The sequence below is a fragment of the Pipistrellus kuhlii genome, unplaced genomic scaffold, assembly GCF_014108245.1.
Source record: "Pipistrellus kuhlii isolate mPipKuh1 unplaced genomic scaffold, mPipKuh1.p scaffold_m20_p_2, whole genome shotgun sequence".
Lineage (NCBI taxonomy): Eukaryota > Metazoa > Chordata > Mammalia > Chiroptera > Vespertilionidae > Pipistrellus > Pipistrellus kuhlii.
Genome location: NW_023425515.1, coordinates 125,529,014 through 125,541,735, shown reverse-complemented (window position 1 = coordinate 125,541,735; position 12,722 = coordinate 125,529,014). Strand labels below are relative to the sequence as shown.

Below are 12,722 nucleotides of genomic sequence, written 5' to 3'. Positions count from 1 at the left end.
ATATGTATGATTCAAAATCTGATGTTGCTTAAGCTAAGGCAATTAGGAAGATAGTTTTTATTTTTCTTTATTGATTAAGGTTTTACATATATGTCCTTATCCCCTCATTGCCTCTCCCCGCCCCTGCTCATGCCCTCACTCTCTTGGTGTCTGTGTCCATTGGTTATGCTTATACGCATGCATACAAGTTCTTTGGTTGATCTCTCGCCCTAACTCCCACTCTCCCCTGCCTTCCTTCTGAGGTCTGAACAATGCTTCTCTGTCTCTGGACCAATGCTTCTCTGTCTTGTTTATGTTGTTCATTATATTCCACAAATAAGTGAGATCATGTGATATTTATCTTTCTCCAACTGACTTATAATGCTCTTCAAGTCCATCCATGCTGTTGCAAATGGTTAAGAGTTCCTTCCTTTTTACAGCAGCATAGTATCCCATTATGCAGATGTGCTAGTTTTTTAATGCACTCATCTGCTGATGGACACTTAGGCTATTTCCAAATTTTAGCTGTTGTAAATTGTGCTGCTTTGAACATAGGGGTGCATATATCCTTTCTGATTGTTGTTTCTAGTTTCTTGGGATATATTCCTAGAAGTGTTATCAGTGGGTCAAATGGGAGTTCCATTTTTAGTTTCTTGAGGAAACTTCATACTGTTCTCCACAAGTGGCTGCACCAGTCTGCATTCCCACCAGCAGTGCAAAAGGGTTCCTTTTTCTCCAAATCCTCTTCAGCACTTGTCGTTTGTTGATTTGTTGATGATAAGCATTCTGACAATTGTGAAATGGTACTGCATTGTCGTTTTGATTTGCATCTCTTGGATGATTAGTGACTTTGAGCATGTTTCATATGTCGCTTGGCCTTCTATATGTCCTCTTTCCAAAAGTGTCTATTTAGATCCCTTGGCCATTTTTTGGTTGGGTTGTTTGTATTCCTTTTGTTAATTTGTGTGAGTCCCCTGTAAATCTTGGAGAGTAAACCCTTATCAGAGATAACATTGGCAAATATGTTCTCCCATGCAATGGACTTTCTTGTTTTGCTGATGTTTCTTTAGCTGTGCAGAAGCTCTTTATTTTCTATACAGTCCCTTTTGTTTATTTTCTCTTTAGTTTCTTTTGGCCTAGGAGTTGTGTTGATAAAGATATTGCTTGGACATATGTCTGAGATTTTGCTGCCTGTGGATTCCCCTAAGATTTTTATGGATTCCCATCTTACGTTTAAGTCCTTTATCCATTTTGAGTTTATTTTTGTGTATGGTGTAAGTTGGTGGTTTAGTTTCATTTTTTGCATATATCTGTCCATTTTTTCCCAACCCAGAACATACCAAGTTCGTGGATTAGTATTGTAGAATCGACATAATTAAAATATCCATATTGCCCAAAGCAGTCTATAGATTTAATGCACTCTCCATTAAAATACCAATGACATATTTCACAGACCTAGATCAAACTCTCCAAAAATTCATCTGGAATAAGAAAATACCCCAAATAGCTACAGCAATCCTGAGAAAGAAGAACAAAGTAGGAGGGGATCTCAATACCAGATATCAAGCTGTATTACAAAGCCACTGTTCTCAAAACTGCCTGGTACTGGCACAAAAACAGACATATAGACCAGTGGAATAGAATAGAGAACTCAGAAGTCAACCCAAACCACTATGCTTAATTAATAAGATAGTTTTTAAGTGATGTTAGTCTTGATTAAGATTTCTAAGCCCCCATAAGAGCACTTAGTCTGACAATTGCTCAAGGATAAATAAGGCAGTAGCAACCATAGTAAAAGTAAATGTTATAGGGAATATTTTTTTAAATTACCTCATCTGTCAATTTACCATAAGAGACATATGGTAAAATTGAAACTAAAGGTCACAGGCTGTTTTAGATGCATGGACTTAATTTAGAGAAAGTCGTCAACAACTTAGTTTATATTCATTATAATCATTTCATTTAGGAAATCTCTAAAAGGCAAATGGAACTTTTGAGCCAATGAAAGATTAAATTTTGTCACTTTAGCCCTAGAGTGGCTCAAGGTCAGAGAAATAAAATGATCATATGTTAATAGAGGTTTATCAACCCCTGTCTTTGAGGAACATGGAATGATTGCTTAGAATTTGTTTTACTACGTCAGATATAGGATGTGTGTATGTGAGTGTGTGCTTGTGTTTACCCTTGAAAACCATTATGTCACTTCCCAAAATAAATTTCCCAAGGTCAGGAATGATTTCCTGATCATCTTTAATATGGGTACACAGCAATGTTTGTTAAATGATTCATTTTCCGGCCTTCTTACAACCCTCCAGATTCTTCTTGAAGTAATAATCCTTTTAACATCTACCTTGACTAATTACTTCTTTTGAATTATTGATATTTAATCTCTCCAAACCTCAGTTTTCTAATCTGTAAACTGGAGATGATAATATAAGTTTATCTATATGGTAAAATCTAAAGAGATAAGCAAATAAAATGCACATTTAAAAACAAAGTGCCAAAGAACAAAATAATGTGTAAAAACAAGAAAAAAGTAAGATTATAAGGAGAATATAACAAGGAACTGAAAATTTGAGTTCCTCAATCTTTATTTCCTGGTATTTAGTGTGTCAGTTTTGAAATCTTGGCCGCCTAGCAAATTTGAATGACAAAAAGAATACCCTTTGGTAATACATGAAACACCTAAGTGTATAAAGGCACAATAGAATAGAACAGCGGTTCTCAATGCTACATTGAAGAAACTGCAGAGAAATAAAGGTAATATTCAAAGTAAATGACTTCTAGAGTTTTAAAGGTCCTGTAACCCAAACTAGTTTCCAAATCTCACCTTCATTATTTTTCTCATTTCCTTTTGGTCTAATTAATCAAAATCCCTTTCGAAATTTCTGACCAGTATGTTTTCCTACATATGAATAAGAAATAAAATACCATTTGATGTTTGAAATTATGGGGGTAATCTCATTGACGAAAATAGATGACGGGTAAAAGGGAAGGAAATACTTATTAAAAACATTCATAAAGATGTCAAAGGTTTATAAAGCCAATATCTGGGCAAGAGAAAGCTGTGGGACTATCAGATCTTCTTTGGTAGTTCTGGGACTACCAGATCTTCTAAGGGTGTTTCCCGAAGTTATCACCACCATGGACAACAAAGGTATGTACAGCAACTCACTGAATTGTTGGCTTTATCAACACTTCTTTGAGGGTATGAATCTGAAATTTTAGCTAATATTCTCTTAGCAATATGTTTCAGGTTTACAGAGTTTAGGAAAGTAATCTAATCACTGATCTATAAAGCAATTGTATAAAGGCACAATAGAATAGAACAGCAGTTCTCAAATGGATGAATCCTTCTTCTAGAGACACATCTTAATGCCTGCATATGTTTTTTGGTTGTCTTCATTGGCAGGTGGTGTTACTGTTGCCTAGTGGGTAGAGGTCAGAGATGCTGCTAAACAAACTACAGTGCCCAGGAGAACCTCTAGAACCTATAGACTGGGTCACTTCCAAATAACAGAAACTTAGTTCTCACAGTTCTAGAGGTTGGAGCAGAAGGAATTATCCCATTCAAAATGCCACAGTTGAGAAACCCAGGGCTGGAATAAAACCAAAGTATCTTTCGGTCCAATTTATTACAAACCCAGAAGGCAGAGATTAATGTTTTTTGGTTCTCAGGCCTCTTACATGATTTTGTCAAGATGAGTCAACTTGTAGAAATTTGAATTCTGAAGCCATAATGTAGATAATACCTGTAGATAAAATATCCAGTTACATTTCAAGTACAGAAAATGAACTTTTTGGAAACATGTTTTTTTTTTTTTAAAAATAAAAGTCTGTTATATTAATCAACCCACAACATGAATATTTTTATTGTGCAACTAAAAGTTATTTAGTTAACATATTCTTAGATATTTTTAAGTATTTTGGTTTAAATATTTTTCCACATGAAATCTTTAGCACTTTCTTAGTTTCATCTCATACATATCCACCTACATTTATTGAATATTTCTTAAAATTTTAATTTTCTGATCAACACATTTTAATACCAGATATTCTTTTAGAGTCTTTGCTATTAAAAATAGATTTAAATTTATTGTTTCTTACCTTTTGAAAGTGTAAATTATTGATATGTTATAGGTTCACATCTATCCATCTACGAGAGGACAAATTGATGACTAAATCATCTCAGATAATTGTCAAATATTTTAAAGTAGGTGTTTTATAAACGGAGCAGGAAAAAGTGGGTAAAACAAACTTTCTAGGGCCATTGTTATCATACAATCAAAGGTCAAGCATTGTTCCTTACATGTAATGGCAATGGCCTCTTGGCTGAGCCATGATGGCTACTGATTGTGTGTGATGGGTGGGACATGAGGAAGTGACAAGATGACAGTATGGGCATCCTCCACCTGCTCATAATGGGACTTAGGGAGAATCTTTTAAACTCACTAAGCCTTCTGTTTCATCAGATAATTGGATGATAATAATGAAGGCTCAGGCTATCTCGCTGGGCTATTGTGAAACAATTTTTTTAATGTTAAAATTTTTGACAAAGTGGCAAGCAGATGCATGGGGTTTTTAAAGTGAGTTAGCAGATCTAGGCTACAGCATCATTTGTGATGTTAGAATTCTCTTCATGTTCAACATTAGCAACCAGTCAAGCGTGTGCTTATTATTATCAGTCAAGAAGGTGAAATAAACAGATCAACGGCCATCTCAGTGTCTAAAATGCAAGTATTAGTCAATACAGTGTTAAAAAAAATTTACAGGCGACATTTCTCCCCTCCCCACTTGGGAGTCTATATTTGTTCCTCAATAAATCTCCACCTTTGCTATACCAAAAAATAAAATAAAATAATTACAAACTCCAAGAGAGTCAGGCTGCTGAAAATCTGCAGAAACTCCCTTGAGGCATTAAACTATCTTACGAGAATGACCTAAACACTCTGGCTCAGAATTAATTTAAGCTCCAAATGCTTACAAGTTTTGGAGGCACTTCTAGGAGCAGTGCAAACTCGCCGGGAATAACCTACTTTTATGACTATATATCTGTGCAAATATAATTATATATCTGAATTTACACAGTGGAAAGTGTTGATTCTTCTCCACCCCAGCTATTAAAGTACCAAATCATGCTGAGGGCAATACGGAGAGATAAGGCTGTCCTCCACAAGATGACTTTTGATAATCTCGCTGACCAGATCATCTGAGAACGGCTCCCATTTCTATTTAAGGAGGGCCATTCCTGCTGGTGCTGGTGCTGGTGTCAAGCCTGCTCCTGTGCAACAATGTGGCCTCCATGCCCACCTGTCCCAGCGGGCCATTCACCTGCAGAGTGCCTCTCGGAGAACTGTTTGACCGTGCAGTCATCCTATCTGACTACATCCATAATCTCTCCGCCGAAATGTTCGATGAGTTTGTAAGTATCGCGCTTCTTGGTTCTTCCCAGAAGGAACCTTCCTGTAAATGACTGAGCTATATCACACTTTAAACAAGAAAGCCACGCTAGCCAAATTTCAAATAATGCATCTTATGGGTCAAAGAAGGTATCGGTAAATGAAATGTGGAATAAGAAGAAAGGGACGGTTTCAGGAAATCCCAATGGCTTTTAAAGAGTGTATTAAACAAAAATCCTTTAATTCATTTTGTTTTTAAGAATTTCCAAAAATTGTTAAGCATCCATACCATTGTAGTCATCTGGGGATGCCATACAAAATACATACAGCTGAAATAATGGAAATGTGTTTTCTTATATTTGTGGAGGCTGGGACATCAAGGTGCCTGAACGGTCAGGCTGAGGAGAAGAAAGCATGTTGATTTCTTGTCCTTGCAAGTAGGGTATATTTCTCCCATGGCATTCTGCATTGCAGATATATAATAAATGAGAATTGCACTGCAATGAAGTGGGTGTGTTGGGCAAAGTTAAACTAAACTGAATACATGATAAAAAAAATAAACAAGTAATAATAGCTAGCTTTTCTAAAACTCAAAAATGCTATGAATTATTGTTCTAAGATTTCCAGGTTTAGAAATACAATAGGAGGATTAGTTTAGAACTGGAAACAATTATTTTCTTTCTGATTAAGGTACTTTGGAAGTCATATGTTAACTCTTTTAGGTCAATCAAAGATCAAGTGATGGATTAGAACCTCAATAAATCAAAGAATCCCCATGAAGAATGTGGTTTAATGTTTATAATAAATATATATTTATATAGTTATTTTTCACACTAATTGTTCTTTTGTATATTTTTGACTGGCCATTTTTTGTCTTCCAAATACTTATAGTAATCTCTTTGAATTTCCACTATGTTTGCTAATGGTTGGTTTTTCTCTGTCAATGTGCTAGCATAGATTTTTCTGTTCTTATTCTCAGCCCATTGCTTAATATTTTGATTTATCAGTTCATCATGATCAACAAATTGTACTCTGCATCTATGATGAAGATGGTATATAGTTGTATAGATTTAGAGATTAGTCAAATAAAAGTTTCAATTTTATAATACCTATTAAAGGAGTGTATCCATTTGGTCCTACATAATCAAGAAATTAAAATGGCTAAATATAAGCTCATATGCACTACCATATTTGATTCAACTGTTAAAGAAAAAAGATACTTAATAAACATTTAATATTTTATATTCTTTATATTTTTAGTGTTTGCTTTCCATATAGTAATGTATAAAAAGAATAAAATTAAGGAAATAGCAAAAAAGGAAGGATTTGGAATTTAGAAAAGTTAAATGAAAAAGAACTGTTTATAGAGATAATGGAAAGAATAGGAAAAATGGCAACTTTCTTATTTCTTTAGTTTTGATATTTATGTGGCTACAATTTTTAAAAAATTATATAACTATCAAAGGTGTCAACATTTTGGAATTAGGTTTATTGATTTAATACCCAAACAACCCTCATTGAATTTGCTTTATCACTTTCAGGATAGACGGTACACCCATGGCAGGGGGTTCATTACCAAGGCCATCAATGGCTGCCACACTTCTTTACTTCCTACCCCTGAAGACAAGGAGCAAGCCCAAAAGATCCATGTAAGTTTTTATCCAGGATTCTCACAAAAAACAATGGAGGCAGTACACTGATACTTTCATGCTATAGATTATTAGAGGCATTAGAACTGGCAATGGTAATTGCACTTGCCGGGCAAGGAGGAGGAAGAGTAAGCAATCAAAGAAAAAGGACATTATATAGGTAGTAAATTGTCAGTAAAATCAAATGCTGGCAAAATATTATAGTTGCAAAACAAATAACAGCCCAGCCAGTGTGGCTAAATGGTGGAATGTCAAGGCATGCACCAAGAGATGGGCAGTTCAATTTCTGATCAGGGCACATTTCTGATCAGGGCCTGGGTTGTGGGCTTGATCCCTGGTGATGGGGCATACAGAAGGCAGCCAATTGATGTTCTCTCTCAGCAATTTTTCTATTTCTCTCTCCCTTTTTCTCCATCTCTTTCTAAAAGAACAATAAATATACACTTAAAAATAAATAAACAAACAAACAAATAAATAAATAAAAACAGATCTATAAATTGGCTATGCAGACATGACAGTAACCAACGCTGAGACCCAGGACTGCATATATTATTCTATGTGAAAGCATTAGCTGTATTGGATTTCCATGTGTAAAATGTAAGGTTTGAAAAAATTTTAAAAAAACACATGGATATGTAAGAAACACAAATCAGTTTTATTTATGAGACGGGCTCCTACAAGGACAGCATTTCACATTTCTGACCACTGCACCATCTGAGTCATCTCTTCTGGACTTTCAAGGCTCTCCTTCTGATCCTCCTACTTCTCTGACACCTTCTTCCTTCTTTTCTTCATTCTTCACTCACTCCTCTGCCAACTCTTACTTCTTAATAATAAGTCTCACCTGAAAGCAGACCTTGTAAAATATTTTTTTGCTTCTCATGACTATGGCCTCTGTTTTGATGACAGAAATATCTGCATATCAAGCCCCAGTCATTTATCCCAGCTCAAATTTATTATTATTATAATCTCCCTTCTGATTTCCTGCCATAACCAGTTAACATGATTTAAAAGAAACATCTTCATATATATAGCTCTGTAAATTCAATGTGTTCTTTCCTTACAACTTTGTTATTGGTACTGGCATTCTTTCTGTCTGCTAAGCCTATTAATAAGTAATTATAATGATGATAATGATAATAATAATAAAATAAAGAAAGAAGGTGAAAATAGGGAGGAGGAAGAAGAGTTAAATTTATTAATAGCTACTACATTATTGGACACCTTACAAAGCACTTTATGTGCATTACTATATTTAATCCTCATATAAAATCCTCTCAAACAAGGTGCTATTATTTCACAGACCGATATAAGGAAACCATGACTTGAAGAGCTGATGGAATTTACACCAGTTACATGGGTAGTAAACAATGAATCTGGGCTTCATCCAATTCAAAATTCTTTTTATTGTTATGCTACAGTACATCTACTGTGGATTCCTTTAATGCTGTTATTAATGATAGATAGCATTGTGCCATTTTATTCACCAGAATATGTCACTAAATACAGTGCTCTGAGAGCAGCATGGGGGCAGGGGTTGGTATGGACTAAGGAGCACATGTTTCTGTATACTGTATCTTCTTCAAAAAGAGTGCATAAAATAAAACCACAAGTCACAAAACAATGCATTAATGAATAATTTGATTCATTGATAAGAATGAATCTTTAAATGAAATTATTTGAGCTCTTTGTCATTTGACAATGGTGGACTCTGTGTTTCCTGAGTGGCGCTTATGGAGTTCCAACAAAATTGTTTTTTCTCCATGAAAAAGCAAAGCAGTCAAATTGGAGAGAATTCTCTACGTGGGCAAATGGTAGAATTTCAGAAGAAAAACAAAAGTCTTCCTGTCATAAATTAGAACTATCATTAAAAAAAGAAGTTATGTAAGCCAGATTTTTAAAAATTTATCAAAGTATAAACCAATAGCTTAAATTTTATATTTTTACAACTTGTACCTTCCTACAAACTACATACATGTAGGAATAACAAAGATATATTTAAGTCAGCCTCTCTGAGCAAAAATCACATGTAACCCATTGTACTGTGCTTGTATTTCAATGGTTGCTTAGTCCGAAGACCTTCTGAACCTGGTCCTGGCGGTGCTGCGCTCCTGGAATGAGCCTTTGTACCATCTAGTCACAGAAGTGCGTGGCTTGCAAGAAACCCCTGGCACCCAGGAGTCCCTTGGTACGCCTGAAACCCTTGGCACGCAACAAGCCCCAGATGACATCCTAACCAAAGCCATAGAGATCGAGGAACGTAACAAACAACTTGCAGAAGGCATGGAGAGGATCATCGAACAGGTGAGTAGCCTCCTGACACTTCTTTGTTTTTCCCATTAAAGAATGAAGTGAACCCTGTGAAGAGGAATACATTTTGAAATACCTCACTTTGTAAGAACAAAGTTTAGGCATTTTATATTCTACATTGCTATTAAATAAACCAATAGTAATTGATAGTGATAGGGTCTGCTGTAAGTGAATCTTAGAGTTCCACTATCATATTTGACAGGTGCAGACTTCCCTACACTGCACACAAATCCATCCAAGCCCTGGCCCTTCATTGGGATAAGCAGTTAAATAGTTTCAATGGAAAGAAACTTGAAAATATAATTTGCAAGAGAAATGTTTTCCTCAAAGTATTCTAGGACACCTATTATTATCATTCTGCACATAGTCTTCCTCTTTTCTCCCTACACCAAAACATGAGAGAGAGAGAATGGAGAAACTAGAAAATAAAAATCACATTGGATGGTGTTTATCTCCCTCCCCCTTCCAGTAGACATTCTTGCTTGGGAAGGAAGGAGATAGAAAAGAGGAGACAATGGCATTGATACTGCTCAACAACCACTATAATTTCAATGGGTTACAAAAGAAAGGGGTATATCTTTTCTAAAATGTTTTTTATTTTCTAATTTATAGAGTTGCATCATTCTAAATCTTATTTGGGGAGCTTCAAAAATGAAATTGACACATTGCATTTGATCTCCCCAAATAATTTGTCATATTTAGATTGAGGTAATATTTGCAATATAAATCTCCATTTAGATGGGATCATTGCAATATGAGTGAGGTAATATCTAAATAGCCTTCTGAAGTTCTCAGAAATAATTTATCATCATCGAAAAAAAATATATGATCATAGAAATAACAGGAGCAATTTTATATTTTTCTTATTGTATAAAAAGTACTTGTTAACATGTCATTGGTCATTTTCATAGGAGAAGAATATATCAAATACAAAGTACATTTTATCCTTGGGACATAAGTAATAAACACATAGATTTTTCAAATGATTTTCTTCATTACTGTGGGCCTACTTTCTGAGGTCACTAATTTGTTCCATAATACTTCAATTTTAGTTGGTTTTTTTTTTTTAAGAGCGACATACATATTTATTTATTCTTATTCATATCATTGTCCCTGACATAGTATATTTTGACATAGGGATCAAACACCGAAACAAAATAAAACAAAACAAAACAGCAAGCCAACATATACTGACACACACACACACACACACACACACACACACACACACACATGTGCTTGGGATTCCACTAGTTTTAAAATATTCTGACTGTATAAAGAAAGTTAGTTTAACAATCAGAATCTACAGTCACCCTATATTTGTATCTCCTAGCTCTCCAAACTAGCTTACAGCCCTAGTTAACAAGCGGATACTAGGTCTCCCAAGTCCCCAGGGACTCCCAGCACACAATGGCTGAAGAGCACTGAGTGGCATGTGCTCCTCTTTCATGATGTTCAGTGGCCTTTTGTTATCACAGTTGTGCTCCCACCCACCACCCATCCTCACTACTGATGGGTTGCTGCCAACATCTCCTTTCTCATAGTCACATTTCCCAGGATCTTTCACTCAATATACCTTAAAATAAAGCAGCCATTCTTCAAAAAAACTTGGGGATTATCTATCCTAGCAGATTGCAAAGGTCTCTCTGACTCCTTTAGCAACTCATCTTAGTCTTAGCCTTAAAACATCAGGTACAGTCCTCATCATATCCTTCTCTGGTACATATACTATATGGAGAATATAATCTGTTCAAAACAGGAAAAGATCAATGTGAAGTGTCCCATTGTGACTTGTCAGAAGAAATAAAGTCCATAGTGCACACCAGAGGCAAAGTCATAAAATGAAGAAGTTCCTCAAGTGAGAGAACAGAGGCCAGCTCCTCATTGTCCCTTGGTCACATTCATGTCTACATTCAAATAGCAACTTTCTGGTTCTCCATCTAGCACCAGCTTACTTCATCAACAGTCACATACCTATGAGAAGACTTACACTTGAGTTCTGCTTTTAGTTTTTAGACTATAAATAGATCTCTGATACATTGGCTCAATAATCCATGCCTCTGTCTAGAGAGTTTTATATTCATATCTCTTCCACAAATCTTAATTCAACAATTAGAGCCGAAACCGGTTTGGCTCAGTGGTAGAGCGTCGGTCTGCGGACTGAAAGGTCCCGGGTTCGATTCTGGTCAGGAGCATGTACGTTGGTTGCGGGCACATACCCGGTAGGGGGTATGCAGGAGGCAGCTCATCAATGTTTCTCTCTCATCTACGTTTCTGGCTCTCTATCTCTCTCCCTTCCTCTCTGTAAAAATCAATAAAATATATTTTTAAAAAAACAATTAGAAAGAGCAATGATAAGCAAATAATACGTATAATGTCACTATCTTTTTTGTCATTAGGTGCAAACTGGAGACAGAAGAAATGAGCCCTACCCTACCTGGTTGGGATTTCCATCTCTGCAGGTGGCCGATGAAGACACTCGCCTTTCTGCTTTCTATAACCTGCTCCATTGCCTACGCAGGGATTCTCATAAGATTGACAACTATCTCAAGCTCCTGAAGTGCCAAATCATCTATGATAGCAACTGCTAAGCTCACATTCATTCCATCTATTTCTGGAATGGTTCTTAATGATCCAGCCCATAGCAAGCTTCTTTTAGTTTTATAGCTTTTTAATACATGCTTGGTGTAATGGGTCTTATCTTCAAAAATAAAAGCTGACATCTTAGAGATGTCAAAATCTGCAAGAGCAATTTGTCAAAGTTTCTTATCTTCACTTAATAGAAAATCAAAAGAAAATTAATCACTATCATTGCGAAGCTCCTATTAAAATTTGTCACAAATAGCGGAAACTAGCATTACAAATAAGACAATTAACAGCTTACTTTAGAATCACAGTAAATCATTACAAGTTGAGTTATTAGAATCAAAGAAATTGATAATTATTAATCATGCTGGTCATGCTAACAAGAAGATTGAATTCTTAGGATTCTTTCTAAAAGGCAGCCATGTCCTATCAGCTAACTTTCACAGTATTATGACAGACAATTTAAATACTATGAAATTGTAATGCACCCAAGTAGCATGAGGTTTACTAAACAGTCTAAAATTATCAGGATGCTGTCTTAGTCTGTTCAGGCTAACACCACAGACTGGGTCACTTATAAATGACAGAAACTTAGCTCTCACAGTTCTGGAGGTTGGAATACAAGGTCAGGGTGCCATCATGGTTGGGTGAGGACCCTCATCTGGGTCCCAGACTTTTCATTGTATCCTCACATGGCATAAAATGCCAGTGAGCTTTGTGGCTCTCTTATATAAGAGCACTAATTCCATTCACAAGGGCTAACCCTCATCCCAAAGGCCCCACTCACTAGTCCCATCAT

At 35.8% G+C, this 12,722-nt stretch overlaps 1 protein-coding gene across 1 annotated transcript; it reads left to right on the top strand.

Annotated features, from left to right (window-relative positions):
- Positions 1 to 3,003: 3,003 nt before the first annotated feature.
- Positions 3,004 to 11,928, top strand: PRL (prolactin). Its single transcript, XM_036445147.1, has 5 exons — positions 3,004 to 3,136; positions 5,217 to 5,401; positions 6,920 to 7,027; positions 9,098 to 9,331; positions 11,737 to 11,928. The coding sequence occupies exons 1-5, from the start codon at positions 3,004 to 3,006 to the stop codon at positions 11,926 to 11,928; spliced, it is 852 nt and encodes a 283-aa protein (XP_036301040.1).
- The last annotated feature ends 794 nt before the right edge of the window (positions 11,929 to 12,722 follow it).